Source organism: Citrus sinensis, chromosome 3, assembly GCF_022201045.2.
Source record: "Citrus sinensis cultivar Valencia sweet orange chromosome 3, DVS_A1.0, whole genome shotgun sequence".
Taxonomy (NCBI): domain Eukaryota; kingdom Viridiplantae; phylum Streptophyta; class Magnoliopsida; order Sapindales; family Rutaceae; genus Citrus; species Citrus sinensis.
Window position 1 is genome coordinate 36,635,348 of NC_068558.1, and position 22,496 is coordinate 36,657,843.

Consider the following 22,496-nt stretch of genomic DNA (forward strand, 5'->3'; position numbering starts at 1 on the left):
TAAATAGCTAAGGATTTCACTCATTTGATATCATCCCAAAATTGTTAAGCTTATAAGTTTCTAAGCTTTTGAGAGAAATGAGAGAAGTGTGTCTGGGGAATTTATATTTCCTGCAGAGTGTGAGAGCACTGGGTATATTTGGGTTTCTGAGAAATGAGATTCGTTACTCAAATATTGTACTCTATTAATTGTTAAATAAACAATTATTCTTTCTTGCCTCTGTGGATGTAGGTCTAATTACCGAACCATGTAATTCTTGTGTCTTTTATTTTTCTATAATTATTTGGTGCGCTTGATTCCGCATTCCGCGCACAACAGATTTATTGTACATATTTACTTGGCGTAGAGAAGCTACTGATGATCATGTCAGAACTAGTGGTGATCTATGTGATGCTCTCCGTCATTCCTAGCTCTAAATTTTCAAATAGTGCTAAGAATTTATTATGTCATATGAGAGTGGTCAATGTGGAGTTGAATCATAACAAATGAAGTCGATAGTTGATTAGATAGATGATCCTTATGTGCAATTTTTAGTTATACCATTAGGTATCAGCTGGGTCATCATAGGATTGAACTAACATGTCCTTGGTGGCTATGGATTTTCTCCAGCATAGGAGTTTCCCCTGTAAATTTTTGTGTTGTATGATTAGTTTTATTTGTCTGATATTTTGTCTTACAAGATCTTGAGTGAGATTAAAATTTCTTAATAAGTATTATCAGAGCTAAGGTTATTCTACAAATAAATTATACCTTCAAACAAATTTTCAAATACTGTGAGGAATAAGGTTGAAGTTGAAGGAAGAATCAAATTTAGCTTGTGACAAGTTCAAGTCAAGAATATATCAATTCAATCTAATTATACAAGAAAAGCAAGGACAATATAAACCCTTTTCCTACTTGGGGAAATCCTTGGAGGTGTGTAGACAATCAAGGCACCTTAAAGAAGATTGTTAGAATAGAGGAAGTTTAGAAAATAGCTATATATTAGTAGATGGAGATGCAAATAATGTCAACTAGTGGTTTGTCTCTTTTTTCCAAGGGAGATTGGTTTATCCTTTCTAGCGTTCTGTGGAGGAGGATGTGTTACTAGTAGCAGTTCCATAAGATTTGCACACAAGGTATGGTTTGGCATTTATGCAAGTTGTGGTGAAATTTTTATGTTGACGGCTGAGGACTCCGAATGAAACCAAACATGAGAGTAAGTATTTTCAGTAAAGTGAATGACATGTGTCGAATATGTATACTATGGATAAGGTGCAATTTGATAATTCTTGGTATAAAGAGTTATGCCTTCCGGATAAAGGACAAAATTTACTTATGGTAGAGTGATTCTCATAAGTCCTATGTGAGTGTGGTTTTGGTGGAGTAAAGAAGGTGGAGACGAAGTAGTTGTGTGGATATACGGTAGATCATTTTTTGCTGCTTAGTTGAAAAACTCACCAAGGTGGAGGTTATTAAGAAATATAATTCTATTTTTCAATAACGATTTCATAAGATATTTTCTTTTTTAGTATGATTCTTATTTAAAGAATAAATAATTTCACCTTTGAGACTTGATTTATTGAAGGACGAGTACAACTAATATAAGAAAATGAATATTTCTCTTATAAAATAATCACTATATATAGAGAGGTTGACTACACAGAAATTAGTTCTCTGCAAGTAGATAATTTCTAATATGAGAAAAATGGTAGGTCTATTGAGAGATTGTGCATTATTGAGGTTTTGGGTATTATTAAAGTTTTCGGCATGAGAAAAATACTAAAGTGATTGTAATAATTTTTTACATAGTAGATCTTTCTTTCGTCATCCTTGGCAATCGTTGTTTTTTTCTTATTATTTTTTTAATATTTTTGTTTGCAAGATTTTAGGTGAAATTAGAATTTTCCAAAAATATGGGGTTGAAAATTGATTAAAAAAATTGCCAACATTCGATAGGTCAACAAGAGTGGAGTCACTCAAAGCAAATTCGGGAGAGTGGGTGCCATGTTTCCTTCTTTTGACAAAAGTAACAGAGTAAGACCAAGCATTTGTTGCTTTGAAATTGCTTCCTGTTTTGTTTTGGTGCCGCATTCGCTGAATGTTGAAGTCGAAATTGTTGATTTATAAAGCCATTATTTGGCTAGAAAAGGAGGGCTCTCTTCGAAGCTCTATGTTCCAATTGAGAGCATTCATTTGATAAATGCAAGAGAAGCATTCGGTGTGCTTAAAATAGAGAAAAATGTTCTTAAGTATGCGGTTATATTGTCAAAGTATTTGGCTCCTCAATATTAGTATTACGGATTTTTTGGTTAAAGAGTATTTCTCGGGATCATGTAACCAAACTAAGAGATCTAAATATGAAGCATAGGAAGAGAAATAGAAATTCTCTTCCGGAAAGTAATTAATATTGTGGAAGCATCTGGGTCCAGCTGGCTCCAGCAGTATGAACATTTGTAAACTTGGGTAGAAGAGTTTTTTCCCCCTTCTAGATGCTCTCATTGGGTGTAAGTGGGGTTCGGTTGAGAAGAAAATTATTGAGAGTTGTAATAATTTTATAAATAATAAACTTTTTTCTAGTTATCCTTTGATAACAGTCATGATTTTTTCTCTGGATTTAAAATTTTAAACCTCGTGTTATATGATTGGTATTATTCTCTATTCAATTTTTATATTATTATTTGCTTGACATAATATTTGTAGAGATCTTTGGAGGGAATAATAAATTCTGCAATACATGTAAAAGTAAAATAAAATCAAATGAAATGAGAAAAAATTAAAATTTTTTCATTTAATTAATCCTGATTCTAACACATATAGTAACAAGGGTTTCAAGTAACTTCAGAAATTTCCTGAGAAGCAGGGCAGATTTTTCCGAATACCTGAAATACATAGCTGCGTACGAAGAAAGAATCTGCTTCATCCTCATTCAGCTGCCACAACTTGAAACCGGAAGAAAACATCCTGAAAATTTCAAGAAACACCGTACAGGACAGTATTAATAAGGTTGATGCCACAGACACCATGGAAATTCCGAAATAACATCTCCAAGCTGTTACATGCCCAGAAAAGTTTCTGATCAACAACGCGCCAGATGCTCCAGAGAATGACATCATGACGGCGGTTATTAGGGCATGAAACAAATTTGGGTGCTCAACAAATATTTTCAAATCCGGCACAAGATTTCCATCTATGTTTTCGCATGGAAGAAACCATACAATTGAAGCAATGGAGATGCAGAATCCCAAAATAAATTCTGGAAACTTGTTTAAGGATTCTTGGTCAGCTGGATGTGCTTCTGAATACATCTTCTTACTCTTAAGAATCGTATTAGTTGTGCAGGAAAAAAGGAAAAAAAGAAAATTGTGGTGAATTTTTTGGTTCTTGTATGTATATCTGAACTGATCTTGGCTTCTAGATTGGATTGGAGAGAGAAACAGAGACACGGAGAGAGGAAGACGAAATTTAAGTGTTTGTTAATTGAACTACGTTATGTGTGCTTTGGATTCAACTCCTCAGAAAATTGCATCTGACCAATCTTCATTATCGTTATTATTATTATTATATTTTATCTTCTGTCTAGGCTCGGCTGTCATGCTGTGGAAGAGGATTATGCCGACTTTATACTGTCCCACGTGTGTACATTACCTTGGATATGGCGTTGGTTTTTGTTTTCATTCAATTTCAGAAATTTACTCTCCACATACTCTGTATGGTTATTGTTGTCATATGCTAGTTTGTTAATTTTCTTGAGACTGCTCTGTGCCATCTCTCCTACGACATTTTTCTTGTCAAACTCATTTTTCTTGTCTAACTCACTTCAATATTTTTGGTTTCTCATCAACAGTCTTTGATTCAGTGAAGAACTTTACTCTAGCAAGATCTGTCCGGCTTGTTATGCTTCTGATGATCAGTAAGTAATTGACTTGTTTATTTACTAGTAACAAAGTGGATTTGACATTAAAGCTTTTGTTTTTCCTCAATTTTCATCCTTATGATGTTAGGATTTCTGATATTTGAAAAAGATTTGAGATTTGAATTTTTTTTTGAGAAACATTTTGCACAAGATATGTTCCATATAGGAGGTAGGTTTCATTTATATACAACTTTGTTACTAATTTAGAATAACAGTGAGTGTTGGAACGACAACAAATTTCTAGGCTTTATGAGTTTAAATGTTTGATCACTCGTACATATTGTGCTTTCATGTCTACTTCACAGATTTAGAACTTGCACAAGTTGTGATTTATTGCTTTGTGTTGTGTTTGTTTACTGATTTTAGATAACTGAATTAGGTTGATTTATTCAAGTTCTTAGAAGAAGAAATGATATTTGGCCAGAACAATTGGGCATAATCCATTTAAAGGACGAGAATCAAAATAACATGCAAATTGTAACGAACCCACAAGATGTGGGATCCTAACACGTATTTATCATTTTTCTTTTGATCTTTCACACACACGGCATCAGATTCTGATCAATCAATGGCGGCTTCTGTGGACCACTCCGCATGTGAAACTGACAATCCATTGCTCAGACTTCATCCTAAGAAGAGGTTCCTAGGTGTGAGGCAGAGGCCTTCGGGAAGGTGGGTAGCGGAGATAAAGGATTCAACTCAGAGAGTACGACTATGGCTGGGAACCTATGATAGACCTGAGGATGCTGCGTTGGCTTATGATGAAGCCGCTTGTGCACTACGCGGCCCGAGAGCCAGACTTAATTTTCCTCGTCTCCTTAACCAGGTACCAGCAGATGCTGTCAGAAAGAAGCGATATCAGCCAATTAGTGGAGAAGCTGCTTTTAGAAGCTGGCTCCTAGAGAAGAGCTCGTGGTATGGCGGTGGCCATCAAGTCTCTATTTGCGAGAAAAGGTCCCTTGTTGGGGACAGCTCTCACAAGTTACAGTTGCGGGAACTATTTTCACCTGCTGATATTAATGAACCAGCCGATGCCTTCAGAAAGAAGATAAAGCCATTTTATGCAGGATCACATTCCGAATTTCAATCTATGCGGCCTTATGATGGACAGACTGTCTTTACAAGCTGGCACTTCGGAGAGAGCTCGCAGCACCAAAGAGGTACAGGAAAGATCTCCATATGCAAGAAAAAGTGCCTTGATGGGGAGAGTGTGCTTCTGAAAGCTAAAGGACTGGCGGACGTTAGAAAGAAGGTCCAGGCAATTTGTGGAGGGTGTCCTCTTGAATTTGTTTGTGCCCCGCCAGCAACTTCTTTTAGTATCCGACAGGGTGAGGAGAGCCCTCAGGAACACATGATAATCCAAGTTGATCATGATTCGGCTAGTTCAATTAAGCTGGCCTCAACCTCATTGAATGAGAATGCATCATCGTCTGCTTCCGATCATCAGAGCGTAAGGGCTTCTGCTTTGCCTGAAGACACAGACATTGAGACCAGAGCAGCCCTCTCTCGGGCTCAAAGTATGAGCGAAAAACTGCCATTTGATTTCAATAAACTGAACAAGATTATACTCTTGCTCTCAACTGAAGAGTGTCTCGCCTTGTTGGCAATTTTGTTTTCGGGCGGCTCGCCTCTGTCTACCAATGCAAGAATTCTCATGCGCGGGGCGGGAATCTGCAGTGCTGTGGGATTTTATTCCAGCTTGGGCAGCTCTGTCTTAAAATATATTGGCAAAGCTGAACAGACTGCTCCATTTCTGACGGCAGTAGGATGTGTCGCTGCCGCCTGTGGATTTACTTCAGTTTCCTGCTTATTTTTGCCCGATAAACTCAGGTTAATTTTTGCTTGTGTTGCCTGTGTGATGAACATACTTGTTCTTCCATTTCTTTTTATATAGGGCTTAGCTGCAAGTCCACAGTTGATTACACAGATAATCTTCATGAGCAATTCTCAGTTCTTGTAAATTTCTTCTGTTGCAAGTTAATTACCACGACTCCAGCAGATTAAATGAAAACTTTTTGTACTGGGGATTTTGATCTTGCTCAAATCACACTAGTACAAGATTATTTAATGCTCCTTGTATTCAAAATAAATAAGATTATTTGAGATTTGGCAGGAAATTTTTCTGTTCATCTGAAATCTTTCCCCCATTTTGGAGTGGAAATAGTGAAAAAAAAGTATTAAGGACTATATAAGAAAACCGAAACGCAGTGATTATATACTATTTAGAATTTTGTCTCATTAATCACTTGCCTGAATCTTTTATGTTAAAAAGTGGATCAGATTGCCATGTAGTGTTTAATTACATGAAATCAGATCAGAAAACTCCAATAACTTAGAGGCTATATTTTCCATGAATACTGTTTATTACATGGTAAAATGAGTTTCAAGTAATTTCAGAGATTTCCGGAATAGCAGGACAGAATTTTCGGAATACCTGAAATACGTAGTTGCGACGGAAAAGAAAAGAACCTGATGCATGCCCTGAAAGTATCTGATCAACAAAGCGCCAGATGCTCCAGAGAATGAAAAAATGACGGCGATTATTAGGGCATGAAACAAATTTGGGTGTTCAGTAAATATCCTCAAAGCAGGAACAAGATTTCATCTATGTATTCACGAGGAAGAAACCAAACGCATGAAGCAATTAAAAAGCTGAATCCCAAAATAAAAGCTGGAAACTTGTTACAGGATTCTTGGTGAGCGGCTTTGGAGTCCAGCTTCTTGATCTCATGCTTCATTTTGGTTGTGCAGAAAAAAAGAAAATTATGTTGAATATATTGGTTTTGTATGTAAATGTTAGCTTGTTTTGGCTTCTCGATTGGATAGGACAGAGAGAGACAGAGTGAGGGAAACTTTAATCTTAAACGAACTTTAATATGGGATTAGGTTTGCTCTGGGTTCAGTTTCACAGAAAATTACATCAATCTGATCTTTATTTTTTCATTTGAGTCTTTTCTTCTGTTCTCTCCCATGGAAATCAGAATACCCTTTTCATTATGCCAGTTTCAAAAATTTGTTTGTTGATCCTGAACCGGGGATTAGGTTGTTTTCATTAAATTTCTTAGAAATTTACTTTCAACTTATCTCCCACGACCACGAGAAATCAAAATCCTATTTTTGTTGTTGCCTTTACACCACACTAGAGACTGTTTATGCAAGGTTTTTACTGAGGACCTCCATCCTGCAGAGAAAATTGGAAACAGGATAGTGAATGATCCTGCAATTAGCCTATTTTCCAAAGAAAAGCTCTCTCCTTGCAAGAAAAAGTCACTTGCCGTGGGGAGCTCTCAAAAGTTACAGTTTCCGGTACTACCTGATCCTCCCAAGAAGCTCAAGGAATTTTTTGGAGGATCTCATCTTTATGATGAAGCAACTGCTTTTACAAGCTGGCACTTTGGGGAGAGCACTGAAGACGATGGCGATCTGATGGTCCATATAATCCAAGTTGATCATCTAGGTCATGATGATCGCGACTCTGCTAGTTCAAAACCAATACAGCTAGCCTCACCAGCACTGTCTGATTTACAAGCCTGCGCTCAATTTCAAGGTAACAAGCCAAGTGGGTTCGTGGAATTTATGTCAGAGAATGAAGCTCCAGCTGCTAGTTTGAATGAGACTGTCAACGGCACTACTCAGAACAAAAGCTTTGTAGGAATACTGAAGAAAACAAGAAAGCCCAGGTATGATTTTCAAACAAGCAGCGAAATTGATATACTTGATGATGGTTATAGATGGAGAAAGTATGGCCAAAAGAGAGATAAGAAGATAAGACCTTATTATCATGCCCAATGGTATGCCCAAAAAGCAGTGCGAAACTCCAGACCTCCTAGGTAAATATCTTCCTTCTCTTGTCATTTTGTTCCTCTCTTTATTTTATTTTTCTGTTTGCCATTCAGCTTTTAGAAACTGCATTACCAAATACTTATTATTTAATTATTTTGCCTTACAAGTTCCTACTTCCAAAGTAAGGCCAAAATCCATAATATTAGAGGCGGAGACTATAGAAATTGGATAAGTAAAGAATTAAAGATGTAAACACAAAGCAGGGAAGTCTAAAGGTTGAATTTTTACCCAGCATAACTTGTATTATATTCACCATTCTAATATATACAAAATGCATTCTTCATTGGCAAGGAATACCCAGTAAATTTACAGCTGTAATTCCAATCTAATGGTCATGCCGTACTCAACAATCTAATTATACTATTCAATGTCAGTTGGAGAGGACAATGTAAATTTGTCTTAAAGTAATTCCTTACTCTTGTCCATGAGCTATCTAGAGAATTTCTGTGTATGCTGATTCATCCTTATTAGTAACCACTTTCTGCTGAGTCCGTTTCCATTCCGTTGCATGCTGGGCAGAGAGTGTTGAGCAGCTGAATTCAAACACTTGGGGAAAGAAAACGGCAGCGTTTGGTAAATGTTTGAACTGCTTGAAAATCACGTGAACGAAGCATGATTATTAAAACTTGAAACGGCAACTGAAGAGGTCGTTTTGTCTATAACAGTTTTTCATTTGTCACGTGACTTGTCACTTGAATGCTTAAGTGAACTCAAGGTCGTTATAACGACTTGTACACGTGGCCAAATCCTGTACATTCTGGGTTTACAGATTGTTAAGCAGCTGTTGTATAAAGAGGGGTTAGCTAGCTCATTCAGGGATCATTCTAGAGAGTTCCAGTGAGAGATTTGTGAGTGAGAAAGCTTTTTCTTGAGCACTGTAATCTTCACTTCAGTTTTTATAATCTTCTTCCTTGAATCAATCAATAAAGCCAGCTCTGATGTTTTACCCGTGGACGTAGGTCACTCAAAGACCGAACCACGTAACATTGTGTTCTTGTTGAGCTTTTGATTTGTGCTCTGTGTTTCACTTAGATCCAGTTTGTGTTCTTGATTGTATTGAGTTGTTTAGATTGTTTTTTATCTACTTTGATTAATCTTCGAGTCCTGAATGCAACTTGTACTGATCTTGGATTGAGATCTTGGGCGGAGATTTGCTTTAGTTGATGTCTATACTGAGCAAACTCTACAGAGAGCTTATGCTGAGGTTCATGCTGAGAATGCTCAGAGAGGCATTTCATCGAGCAGCTAATTCATTTCATCGAGCAGCTTATCTATTCTAACAGTTCATGCTTGCAGGATTGGTTTTATTATTTTCAAACTAAATTATTTCAATGGGAGAATTATAATAATTAACTTTGTCATCAATATCCCATATTTTATTAGAAGGATCACTTCAAGTGGCCATATTTTGAAAGTAGGAATATTAAAGATGATACGAAGCAGCAGCTATATAAAAGACTTTCAATATTAACGGCTACACCAGGCAGAAGTATATCAGATTTCCATCACAAATTTAGTAGCTGTGACGAATTCTGTTAACATTTCTTGAGGTCAATGGGTGACTTGAGTGACTAATTAATTAATCACTAATAAGCACTTGATGCAGTTAATTGTTTTTTGGTCTCTTCCTCATCAAGGATTCCGTGTTTTTAGAGTCTATTTTACAAGTTTTTGAGATTGGTTTTGTTAGGGGTTAGCCACTGGATATGCTTTTTCTTGTCAGTTGAAAATACTTTGGATTAACCATTCTAAAAATATTCTTAGACAGAGGCAATTCAAAGAACTTTTACGAAGAATCTGATCACGAATTTCTTGGAGTGCCGCTTGGTGTTGGGGGAACTGCTTTCGGAATCAGGCGGCACCTTGGGTGGAGGGCTCAGGGTCGTGGCGGTGAGGTCCATACAATCCAAGTTGATCACAACTTTGCTCGCTCAATACAACTCATGTCACCAGCATTGATTGAAAAAACATCATCCGCTTCTAATCATCAGAGCATAAGAGCTTCTGCTCCGCCTGAAGATAGAGACGGTATGAATAAAGAACTACCAGTCGATATAGTTAAACTGGCCAAGATGTTCCTCTTGATCTCAACCGAAGGGGGTCTAGCTTTATTGGCAATTTGGTTTAGTGTGGGCGCTTCTTTGTCCGCCAATGCAAGAATTCTCTTGCGTGGGGCGGGGATCTGCATTGCCGTTGGGTTTCATTCCAGCCTGGGCAGTCATGGCTTACAATGTAGCCGTAAAGCTGAACCGGCTGCTCGATTTCTGACGGCACTAGGAGGTATTGCTGCTACCTGTGGATTTACAATCTGTTCCCTGCTTATTTTTGCCCGAAAATTTGATGTTATTTTTTGCTGGTGTTATTGGTATTATGAACATATTTATTCTTCCTTTTCTTTTTATAAGAAACATTAATTTTGATTAACTTGTTCAGTTTATTGATATCAAGTTTGATGAGCCATGGGGCAGTCAATTTATGATTGTCAATGAGGTGTTGAAGTCCATAGTTGATTACATAGATGATCTTTATGAGCAATTCTTAGTTAAACTATAAGGCATCTGCTGGGTCATCATTACTAGATCATAACAGGTTGTCGTTATATATTTCTTTTGTTTCCAACTACACATAACTACAGCATGATAATTCAAGAATTTATAACTGGCATTTTGTCCTTTTTCAAATTATTTGGGAGGAAATTTTGCCATTCGTCTGATTTTTTTCCCCCAAATTTGGAGCCAAAAACTGGATTAACAACTGTGCAAGGAATTGTAAGACTGTTGTCCTTGCAACTGATTTCCTGAATCATTTATGTTCCTGTGACATCAGGTTTTTCTATTGAGAAATGCTGGAATTAAATACCCAAACATGTATGGAGTACATGTAAAAGTGAGATAAAATCAAGTGAAATGATGCTAAATGAAAAATTCTCCATTTCATTAATACTGTTTCTAACATAGTAACATGGCTTTCAAGTAATTTCAGAGATTTCCTGAGAAGCAGGACAGATTTTTCTGAATACCTGAAACATATGGCTGTGGAGAAACAAAGAATCTGCTCCTTTCTCGTTCAACTGCCACAGCTTGAAACCTGAGGAATCCAGCCTGACAATTTCAAGAAACACCGTACAGACGAGTATTAATAAAGCTGATGCCACCGAAACCAAGGAAACTCCGAAATAACATCTCCAAGCTGTCGCATGCCGGGAAAAGTTTCTTATCAACAACGCGCCAGATGCTCCGGAGAATGACAAAATCAGGGTGATTACGAGGGCGTGAAACAAAACCGGGTGCTCAGTAAATATTTTCAAATCCGGAACAAGATCTCCATCTATGTTTTCATGTGGAAGAAACCATACAACTGAAGCAATGGAGATGCAGAATCCCAGAATAAGAGTTGTAAACTTGCTGAGGGATTCTTGGTCAGCTGCATGGGCTTCAGACTCCATCTTTTTCATCTCAAGCTTCATTTTGGTTTTGCAGAAAGAAGAAAATTAGGGTTAATTTTTTGGTTTTTGTCTGTATTTGGTCAACTGATATGAGCTTTTAGATTGTATTTGGTTATAGAGAGAGAGAGAGAGTAATGAAGATGATTCTCACTCAAAAGTCTTCCATAGCTGCCCAACACGGAAACTTTAATCTTTGTTTATTCAACTTGATTATGTGATTAGGTTGCTTTGGATTCAATTTCTCAGAAAGTTACATCTAACCAATCTTTATTATTGTTATTATCATTGTTTATTTTTTTCTTTTGTCTCGGCACGGCTGTGGAAGTGGAATTTGCTTAAATCTTGTTTTATTGACCTTGAAAATGTGGGATCGGTTTGTTTTCATTCAATTTCCTAGAAGTTTACTTACAATACTCATTATTATTATTTATTAATTTTTACTAGTTTAATAATTTTTTCAAGTCCCTGCTGTCCAAAGACTAAATCAGAATCCCATATTTTCTCTGACTTTGAAGCCACACCAACAACCCTAGTCCTTCCTTTCTTAGTTACTCAAAATGATATGCACTTCACCATTATAGATTTCTCATCAACACTTTCTGTTTCTGTGAAGAACTTTACTCAAGCAAGATCTATTTGTCCGGCTTCTTATGTACGCTTATGATCAGTAGGTAATTAACTAGTTTATTTACTGAGTTTTATACTACCTATCCCAGTTTATGGTTGTCATTTTTAGTGGTACATGCATATTGACTAATTTGAAAAAATGGATTTGATATAAAAGCTTTCATTTTAACTCAATTTGACAAGTTATATCCTGACAAATTAGTCTGATAATGATCTTTGTGATTTTAGGATTTCTGGTATTTTATAAGCTTTTACTTTCTTGGCAGTTGTTGCTTTCCTTTACCTCAAGCTTCTGATTGCGCCAACGCATTGTTCCACGCTAAACAAGCACTTCTTCAAAAGTCACCAGAAAAAGGCGGCTGATCATTCAGAGGCAGAACCCTCGTGCTACTAGGATTTGCTACAAAGAATGGACGTGAGAAATGAAAATGATAAGCTGGATGAAATCATGCTACCACCAGGGTTTAGGTTTTATCCAACTGATGAGGAGCTTCTAGGGTTTTATTTAAGGAGGAAGATTCAACAAAGGCCTCTCGCTATTGAGCCCATCGAGCAAATTGGCATGTACAAATATGATCCGTGGGATCTGCCAAGTAAGATGAACAAAACCCATGCATATGTTGTTAGCTAGTGTCTTAAGCTCTATGTGCTGAACCTGATTTATTTTACTCTGAATTTGTGGAGGATCTCCTCTTAAATTTGTTAGTTTCTCAGATTCTGATTTGTTAGTTTCTCAGAATGTGATCAATCACTGACAGGTTCTGTGGGCCACTCAACATGGGAAACTTACAATTCACGGCCCAAACTTTATAGTCGAAAATATGGGGTATTAGGTGGGCATAGGGCGTCAAGAAGGTGGTGGGCAGCCGGTAAAACTGCAGATACTGCGTTGTTTTATAATGAAGCCGCTTATGCAGATGCTGTTAGAAGGGAACGAAATCAGCCAATTTGTGGAGAATCTCTTCCTGATTTTCCATCTACTGCACTACATGGTTTTAGAAGCTGGCAATTCGAGAGGAGCTTGCAGAATGGAGGAAAAGCTGGCAATCAAGTCCAAAATGGTACAGGAGAACTATCTAATTGCAAGTTAAGGTCATCTGATGGGGGCAGCTCACTCAAGTTAGCGGATGCTGTTGGAAAGAAGCTAAAGCCAATTTATGGAGGATCTCATCCTAAAAGTCAATTTATGCGGCCTTATTATGACGGTGAAACTGCATTTAGAAGCTGGCACTTGGGGGAGAGCTCACAGAATCACAGTGGTACAGGAAAAGTCTCTATATGCAAGAAAAAGTTCCTTGATAGGGAGAGCTCTCAGCAGTTACAGTTGCCAATAGTAATTCTGAAAGCTGAAGGACCAGTGAATGTGAGCAAGAAGGGAAAAGCAATATGTGGGGGATCACATCTTGATGAATTTGTTTGTGTGTCGAATTATGATGAAGCAACTGCTTTTAGAAGCCAGCAGCTGGACGATGAGAGCTCTCAGGAACACACTATAATCCAAGTTGATCGTGATTCAGCTAGTTCAATTGGGCTGGCCTCAACCCCATTGAATGAGAATGCATCATCCTCTGATTCCAATCATCAGAGCTTAAGGGCTTCTGCTTCTCCATCTGAAGATAGAGACGTTGAGAGCAGAGTAGCCCTGTCTCAGGCTCAAAGTATCAGAGAAGAATCGCCATTCGATTTTGATAAACTGAATAAGATAATACTCTTGCTCTCAACCGAAGAGTGTCTTGCTTTGTTGGCAATTTTGTTTTCAGGCAGCTCGTCTTTGTCCACCAATGCAAGAATTCTCATGCGTGGGGTGGGGATCAGCTGTGCCGTTGGATTTTACTCCAGCTTGGGCAGTTCCATCTTGAAACATATCGGCAAATCTGAACCAACAGCTCCATTTCTAACGGCACTAGGAAGTGTTGCCGCTGCCTGTGGGTTTACGTTCTTATCCTGCTTATTTTTGCCCCAAAAACTTATGTTAATTTTTGCCGGTGTTGTCTGTATCATGAACATATTTATTCTTCCATTTCTCTTTATTAAGAAAAATTAATTTTGATTAATTTCGTCTTTTATTAGTTTTATAAATATTAAATTGAATGGAGGATAAACCTTTACCAAAACATTAAAAAGTGAGCTTGTTTAATGCTGAAACAAGTGTTTGTTAAAAGTGGAGCGGTGTTTGACAAAATGCCTAAGTGAAGCAAGTAGTATCAATGTGTGTAGTGAGCTGGACCTTTCATGATCCTGTAAAGCAGTAGCCGTTAGATCAGTTGGCTCATAACATAACCATTAGATCAAATGACAGCGGTAACTAAGACAACAGATGCTTGCTACTCAAGCCATGCACTGACGTATAAATAGATAAGAAAGTGAAGGAAAAGATTGTGCCGAACATTCTCAGTTGCTTCTTTAGCATTTGTCACATTAGTTTAAGGTTAAGGATAAATTGGCATCCCTACACTTGAATAACAAACAGTATGATAAGAAGTTGATCAAAGCAAAATAACATCAAGGATGAGATAAATTGAGCTAAAAATGGAAAAGGAAATTTAGGAGTATACAATAGATTAGTCAATGGTACGCACAAAGACCTCTTCTTTTGATTTTGATAAACTTTGGCCTCCAAATTTTGAGCTTCGTTTGATGGGTTAGTTTCTTATACTACCAGATACAAGAAAGAATAATGACTAATGAGAACAACAATAAAGCTTCCGTAATCATATTTGATAATGGAGATTTCCAGCTTTAATGCGTCACCAACATTCTAATCTTATTGTCCTCCAAATTGATTGCCTTAATTACATTAAATAAAAAAAAAAAAAAGAATAGACAAAAATTGCGAATCTGATGAGGCTGAGATAAATACAACAATGATTTGTTTCTGGAATGATCCTCTCTGCTCACTTAATCAACAAACAAACGAAAAATCTTTACACTACACAAAAGGTCTACTATTAGTTGAGAAACAAAATAGTTCAACTAATCAATTCTGCAACTGAAAAAAGATTGAATTTTGTTTATTGATCTTCAGAAGCAGGACCCATCTTTCTAAATATCTGAAATACAACGCTGTAGAATTGAAAGAATCTGCTGGGTCCTCATTGAGATCCCTTAGTTTGATTATTCCTGATGAGACCCTCCTGAAAATTTCCAAAAACAGGGCACAGGCCAGTGTTGACAATGCTGATGAGATGGAAACAGAGGACATTACGGAGTAAAATTTCCGAAATGCTGCCAGCTGGGCCTTGTTTCCAATCAAGAACGCGCCAGATGCTCCCGCAAAAGACAACATGACTGCAATCACACGGGCCTGAAACAGAAATGGGTGTGGCTTAAAAATTATCAAAGCTAGAACAAGATTTCCATTAAGGTGTTCAAGAGGAAGAGAAAATAGAAGTGAAGCAATGAAGAGGCAAGAACACGAAATAAGAAATAATAGCTGAGTTTGGGATTCAGGGCTGCAAGAGCTCAATGACGAGTTGTAAGAAAGGTCATGTCCATGGGTTGTAAGACGCCATTTTTGGTCCTTCTGAGAGAAGAAAATTATGGCGACCTTGTTAGTTTTGTACGTACCTGTGAACTGATAAATTTGCTTCTAGGGTGGAGTGGGGAGAAAAAGAGAGGAGTCATCTTCCTTTCTCAAAAGTCTTCAATTTCTGCTACACCACGCCGAAGCTTTAGTCTTTTTTGACTGATTATTAACATCGCATTGAGTTGCTTTTATTCAATTTCTCGAAAATTTATGGTAAATTTTCAAATGTTCCATGTGATGCCATACGTATTGCTTGTTTTGTTCAATATTTTATACCACCAGTAATTTCCAAATGATTTCTAGTCAAATGATTCAGTCGATTCAATCACCATAACTTGAAACTCCATTTCTCTCTTCAATTCAAGTCATTAAACACGAACTCAAACATACAGCAACAAATTCTTGACCAATCAATGGCAGCTTCTGCGGGCAACTCTTCAAGTACTGAAACTGTCAATTCATGTCTCGAACTGATCAGTTCCTCAAATCATCTTGATGATTTATTTGATCAATCTGATTACGAAAGTGAACCAACAACCCCAGATACGATACGTCAGAAGGCGGTGCGGAGTAAGTACCGAGGTGTGAGGCCGAGGCCGTGGGGAAAGTGGACAGGGGAGATAAAGAATCCTAATAAGAATACTGCACAAGTTTGGCTGGGGACCTTTGATATGCCTGAGGATGCTGGATCGGCTTATGATCCAGCACCTTTCCAAATTCAAGGCCAAAATGCCGAGCTTAATTTCCCTCAGACGCATGAGAGCCAGGAAGAGAAACATTTTCGAGGTGTGAGGAGAAGGCCAAGGGACGCTTTGCAGCCGAGATCAGGGATCCTAAAAACGGGGCACGACTTTGTCTAGGGACATATGATACACCTGATGATGCTAACGTTGCCTTATGATCGAGCATCTTACAAAATGCGGGTTGCTAGAGCCGTACTTAATTTTCCTCACCTACTTGATTCTAATACTTGTGAATTCTTACTACGTTATCAGAACGATCAGATGCATATAATCCAAGTTGGTCATCGAGTTCATGATCATGACCCTGCTGTTTGTTAAATTGATATCTTTCCGGCAGTACCATATCACTATACTCTGCTTCCATGATTGATAGTGACAGAGTTGATTGTCTCTTACTACACTAAAAAATTTCTCCAACCCAATTCTAAAAATGTATTCAGTAGTTGATCTTTTTGTATCATGATCTCCAATGTACTCAGAATCACAATAGCCGGTCAGCTTGTAGCTTTCACCTTTCTTGCATAACAGACCAAAGTCGATTGTCTTTTTCACATATCTTAGTATTCATCGAACCATTTCCAAGTGAGATTTCTTTAAATTTTGCATGTACCAACTCATTACATCCACTGCATATAAAATGTGTGGTCAAGTCAATGTTATATGGATTAAACTCCCTATCAATTGTTGATACATTATTTTATCTTGTAAATCTTTACCTTTATGTGTGCACAATTGTGCATTGACTTCGATTGGAGTTGAGATTGGCTTGCATTCCGACATTCTAAACTTCTTTAGCAAGTTTTTGGCATATTTTTGTTGGTAAAGAAATATATCATCTTTTGTTCGATCCTTAAGCTGACTAGGGTCTTTCATCTAAAACCAAGCTGATAAGTTCTTTCTTATTCAACGAATCTTTTCTTCAACGTTACTAGTAAGAATCATATCATCCACATACAACAGTACAATAACTAACTTTCCTTAGAATCTGCATGTGCCAATACATACTCCGGATCAATTTTATTCTCAAATCCTCTCAATTGATTCATGTAGATCTCTCGATCCAATTCACGTTCTCATTATCTTTAGTAAAGTCAAGTCCACCATGTAGACATTCATAAATTGCCCTACCATAATTCTTAGCGTTGTTATATCTATTTTTTTTTTTGGTAGATTTTTTTCATGACTAAAAAAAATCAATCTCATCCATTTTGCAATTCTCCATGCAAATTCAGATTTACTAGCAAAAAAACCAAGATCTCTCGATCCAATTCTCTGTGTAAGAAGACTTTTTTTTTAATCCTTCTGCCATAATTTTCATTCTTTTCTAACTATAAGTGTAAGTGGAACCCTTATTATTGTGCACTTTTCTACCAGACTAAACATTTCGTTATAGTCTAGTCTATATTGTTATGAGAATCCTCGAGCTATCAACTAAGTTTGTTACCTTTCAACTAAACCATCTAGGCACTTCATAATCTTGTACACCCATTTACAAGATATTGGTTTTGCATCCTTTGATTTCAAAACCATATCCAAAGTATGATTCTGCTTAAGTGTAGTGATTTCATCCTCTGTTGCCTTCATCCAATAAGAATTCTCTACTATTTCTTTAATTGTCTCATGTTCTTTTATTCTTTCTTCTTCTGCAACTATTGTATTAGTTACCTGAGATTTGACTTTTTAATTCTTTCGAATCTTTTAAGTTGAGATTTAAGAGTTCGTGATTCTGGTTCACTTTGTTCTTTTCTTTAATAGGGCTTTGGTGAAGAACTATCTTCCAAAGACTTTGCGTCCTCTTATACTCAATATTGTCAACCTTTGGATCATTAGAATTTTGGATCATTAGAATCTTTATATTCTTCTTGGCTTGGGTAAGTTTAAGTAATTAATTCTTTCATTTGATCTTCAATTTGTTTTGAATCTGGTACCTTTTTTTTTTTAAAAGACCACCATAAAGGTACTTCGTCAAACACCACGTTCGTGTTGTGTAGGATCATAACACTGGTAGGATCATAACACTTCCATCTTTTTCTTTAATTGTCATACCTAATAAAGATATAATAAACCGCTTTCTTGTTAAATTTGCTTCGTAAATGCCTTGATACGAAGACATAGCACACACAACCGAATATGCAAAAGGGCCTGAACATAAGTTTGACATTTTATAGCTTCTCTTAAGGTGATATAAACTCTAATTTTGATTAAAGGAGTCTATTAATTACAAGAGCTGTCATCTTCAAAGCTTCAACCCAAAACCTTTCTAATACATTCTTCATATGTATTATACTCTGAGAAATCTCTACTAAATATCGATTCTTTCATTCTGCTACGCCGTTCTGTTGTGGTATATTAACACAAGTGAACTAATAGTATATCTTATAGTCTCAAAGATATTGGGAGTACTCATTTGATATATACTTTCCTCCATTGTCTATTCATAAATGACAAATCTTTTTTCCTATTTCTCCTTCAATTATGTCTCTAAATTTCCTAAACTTTAAAAAAAGTGTCAGATTTTTCTTTTATAAAAAAGACTTAGACATACCTGGAGAAGTCATTGATAAATGTGATCATGTGTCCCATGACACTCATAGAAGGTTGCTTGGTAGGCCCAAACACATCAGAGTGTACAAACTCTAATAGTTCTTTAGTCCTCACATGGGAGTTGGTGAACCTTGACATATTGACATTTTGCATCTATTGAGTCAATTCTTACATCAAGTTGAGGCAGACCTCTGAGCATTGACTTGTTCATCATCACTTTTAATTTGTGATTAGATAACATATCCCAATTGAGCACACCATAATTCTACTATCTTGTCTACTTATATAGACTCTACTGATGATAATATACTAACTTTAATCTTCATCTTTCCATAATATGTGTCCTTGAGATCTTTAAATCTTAATATGCCTTGACATCTTAAGAACTGAGCAAGACATAGTTGCTTGGTGATGTTAGATGTGATACTAAGAATATATTTTTCTTCATACCTAGGACATAATACACATCTTAAAGTGACACTTTGCGTAAATCATATCGAGATGTAAGTAACTTTAGTGCCAACGTAAGTTATTGGCAATCGTGAGTTATTTACTGTTACTATCACGTAGTCTCCTTTGTACTTCGTCATGTCTTGTAGTTTTTTTCTATCATCAATCATGTGATTTGAATACCCTAAGTCAAAGATCCAATCATTCTCGTAGTTTAATTTGGCTAGGTAATGTGATTGTGAGGGGCTAGCTCCTCTTCTTTAATGGTGATTGATGCTTTAGTTTTCCATTCCTTTGTCACTATCCTTTTTATGATTGAAAGTGGTGGCATTACTCTACTTCGACTTTTTTCTTAGACCAATAATCTTTTGCTATATAGCTCTCTTTTCGCAGTTGTAGCAATTCCCTTCGAACTTTTTTTAGCTTGTATTGGCCACTATTACCACGATTCCTTTGTACTCCCCCTGTTTGTAAGCTACATTCTTGTTGATAACCTAACCTCTTGACTTTTTGACATCCTCCACTACTACATCGTCCAAATCGATGTTTATTTTTATCTGTGAAGAGCGCTTCCTTGTTATTCTTTACTGAGGTCTCACTTGTTTGCTTGTCGATCGCTTCTTGATTGGCAAGCAAGTTTTCAAATTCCTTAATGGTTAGTTGAGTTGGCCACCCTTGGACAGCTGTAACAAAACTCCTAAACTCGGCCCTTAAACTATGGACAATAATTTTCTTTATTCTAGATTCAGAAATTGTTGTAGTAAGATCAATTTAGAAATTTCGTGTGCATAAGTACTTACCTTATTAAAGTACTTATCAATTGTCATGTTTTGTTATAAAATTAATAGTAGTTTAATCTCCAGAAGTTGTAGCCGTGTGTTATTCTTCTTTAAAGTACTTACCTTATTAAAGTACTTCCCAGTTTTAATGTTCCACGTCTTTAAAGTGGCATCCTCAATTGGTGGTTCCACATTGTTATCGCAAACAATCTCCCAGAGGTATAGGCCTTGTAAGTAGGACTCTATTAATGTTGGCCATGTATTGAAATTTTTGTTGTTGAGCTTCTTGAATCCTCTAACTACTTAACAATCACCCATCATATTTGCAAGACTTTAACAATGCCAAGCAAACTCAATCTTTACCAACAAACTTCTAGGGTTTCAAACCCCTCACGATTCAACGAAACTCCACCAAATGATCTTCGATCATCCATGTTATACTTTTAAAGCTTCTATATGACAATCTTTGACTGTTGTGAACTTTCGGCAACACTGCTACAATGGTCGCCGACTAATCATGCTCTAATATCAATTATAGAAAACTGAAGAGGACTAAACTATTCAAGACTGCAGCTATTTGGGTAACAAAAGAATTTTACTAAACTGAAGGATTTTATTAATATTTTACAAGAGAGACCTACAGCGCTCACGGCTCGCACTTCTTATTTCTCTCTTGTTCTTTATTACTCACATGACGCCTACAACAAAGAGTTTCGATGTATTTATAATAACCTATTAGAAATACAAACTATACATATATTATATTGCAAAAGTATGACAACTGCATTTTATAAATATCTCCAAATATTTAAGAAATATTTAAAATTAGGTATTTTTACTACCATTAGATATTTTTAGAGTAGAAATATCTCTAATTCTCTACACAATGCTTGAATCTTCTATGGATTGGACTTTGAATTTGGATTTGGACAAATATAATTGGATTAGATCATGAAACTAGTGTTGGATTTTTAACATATTATTTGTATGATTACCATATTTGCTTTTGCCTTTGCAATTAAGAAATAATTTTGATCAATTTTGTCTTTCAATTGGTTGTGTCTTATGGTTTTAGATGCTAATTCCTCAAGACTAATTTCATATCACATGCCTAACATTTATTGCAATCGGTGAGATTGAGAAAACTAATTTTGATTAAAAAACAAAAAGGACCGGCATTCAAACTTCGTTCGGATGGAGTGCAGCTGCTACCTGCTTGGTCGTTTTTGAGGCTCACATAGCCCAATTCTTCCGAATGGGCTTGATTCTTCAAGTCCAAGAGAAAGTATAATAGATTAATAAATGATTGCATTTATGGGGGCTTCAACATTGAAGCTAATGTTTTGGCCCACGAGCGTGCTATTGGTATGATTTTCCATTTCTCTTCTATATATATATATATATATATATGGGGCTCACTTGTGTTTTAATTGGTATAATGTGGCAATTTTAGATGTTAATTTGTTAGTATAATGTCATTTTAATCATCATTCTTTGCTCGAAAGAGCTATATAATGGGAAGGAGCACAAAACGGCATGTATAGCTTAGGTCACTTTTCGCATTCTGTTTTATCAAAATGGGATTATAGATTGCAATTAAATAAATAGAAACAAATCATAACTACTATGTACGGTAGGTAATAAACCACAAACAATAGAAGTTTCTTTAAAAAAAAAACAACAACAAATAAAAGTCCAATTCATCTTTTATGATGTAAAATTACAAAAAAAAAGAATTATGAGATTGTAGCTGATGTCAACTGCTATTAAATAAATGATGGGGTGAATTAACTTTAAGTTTGAAATTAAAATTTAGAATTAAAGTCTTAGAAGAATTTATAACGTTGTAGACTCATTTTTTATTATTATTTTATATCATTATAAAAGACAGTTTATAATATTATAAACTCATCTCAAATTTTAATTCTGGGTTAGAAAATTTTTTATGATGGGATTGCATCAAAGGTTGTTCCCTAGATAACATTAGAGCATCACAAAGTCAAGTGCATATGGTGGTACGTGGATCTATATGGAGAGGCTTAGAGGGGCCATGAAAAATAAAGAAAAATAAGGGACTCAATTAAATTTTTATCATATTCTGTGCATATTTTACATTTGCCCACCCCACCCCCACCCCCCCCCCCCCCCCCCCACCCTCCTCCCGCCTCCCCCAATTTCTACGTGTTTTATGTTATAACCTATATTAGTTTATATTTCCTCTATTATGCTTCATCATTGGCCTTCTCAATTTTACTAACTTTACGTTATAATCTGTTATTAAAAAGTGCAAAAGATAATTAAAAAAATTATAATTTCTACATTATGGTCCTCGTGAAGCTTAAATCCTATTTTCTCTATTGAACATGAGGTTCCAGGAGTGTGCATAGGCGAGTTAAAATTTATCTTAAGTATTGAATTTGAAGATTGCAGATTGGAGAAGTTTGAAAAATAAAAAACTTTTGGAGTGTTGGTAAAGTATTTTACATCAATATTTTGTCCTAGAAGTTCAAGGCGGACTCTTTCAAAAGAGTCGAATAAGCGTTGTGAAACAAAAATTTTAGTTATAAAATTATTATTGATTTTTAAATAACAATAAAAAAATAAAATTTTTTCAAATTTTTTTATCAAAATAATTGTAAGATAG

General features: G+C 36.1%; 3 protein-coding genes across 7 annotated transcripts; all 3 read left to right on the forward strand.

The window, feature by feature from the left end:
• Positions 1-2,713: 2,713 nt before the first annotated feature.
• Positions 2,714-6,043, forward strand: LOC112498340 (uncharacterized). 2 transcript variants are annotated; one of them, XM_052438429.1, is made up of 3 exons: positions 2,714-3,689; positions 3,827-3,892; positions 4,450-6,043. In XM_052438429.1, exons 1-3 carry the CDS (start codon positions 3,635-3,637, stop codon positions 5,787-5,789), a joined length of 1,461 nt encoding a protein of 486 aa, XP_052294389.1. In that variant the 5' UTR covers positions 2,714-3,634; the 3' UTR covers positions 5,790-6,043. The 2 variants fall into 2 exon arrangements, with proteins under 2 accessions (XP_052294389.1, XP_052294390.1); XM_052438430.1 differs by having other exon boundaries at positions 2,716-3,614; positions 4,450-6,034.
• A 5,577-nt stretch (positions 6,044-11,620) lies between these two features.
• On the forward strand, positions 11,621-13,885 carry LOC102607452 (uncharacterized). 4 transcript variants are annotated; one of them, XM_006478755.4, is made up of 3 exons: positions 11,621-11,854; positions 12,077-12,403; positions 12,569-13,885. In XM_006478755.4, the coding sequence occupies exons 2-3, from the start codon at positions 12,220-12,222 to the stop codon at positions 13,852-13,854; spliced, it is 1,470 nt and encodes a 489-aa protein (XP_006478818.2). In that variant the 5' UTR covers positions 11,621-11,854; positions 12,077-12,219; the 3' UTR covers positions 13,855-13,885. The 4 variants fall into 4 exon arrangements, with proteins under 4 accessions (XP_006478818.2, XP_006478816.2, XP_006478815.2 ...); XM_006478753.4 differs by having other exon boundaries at positions 11,631-11,854; positions 12,039-12,403; positions 12,548-13,878; XM_006478752.4 differs by having other exon boundaries at positions 11,631-11,854; positions 12,548-13,878.
• A 1,864-nt stretch (positions 13,886-15,749) lies between these two features.
• Positions 15,750-16,196, forward strand: LOC107177158 (ethylene-responsive transcription factor 13-like). Its single transcript, XM_015530542.2, has one exon. It carries the CDS (start codon positions 15,750-15,752, stop codon positions 16,194-16,196), a length of 447 nt encoding a protein of 148 aa, XP_015386028.2.
• The last annotated feature ends 6,300 nt before the right edge of the window (positions 16,197-22,496 follow it).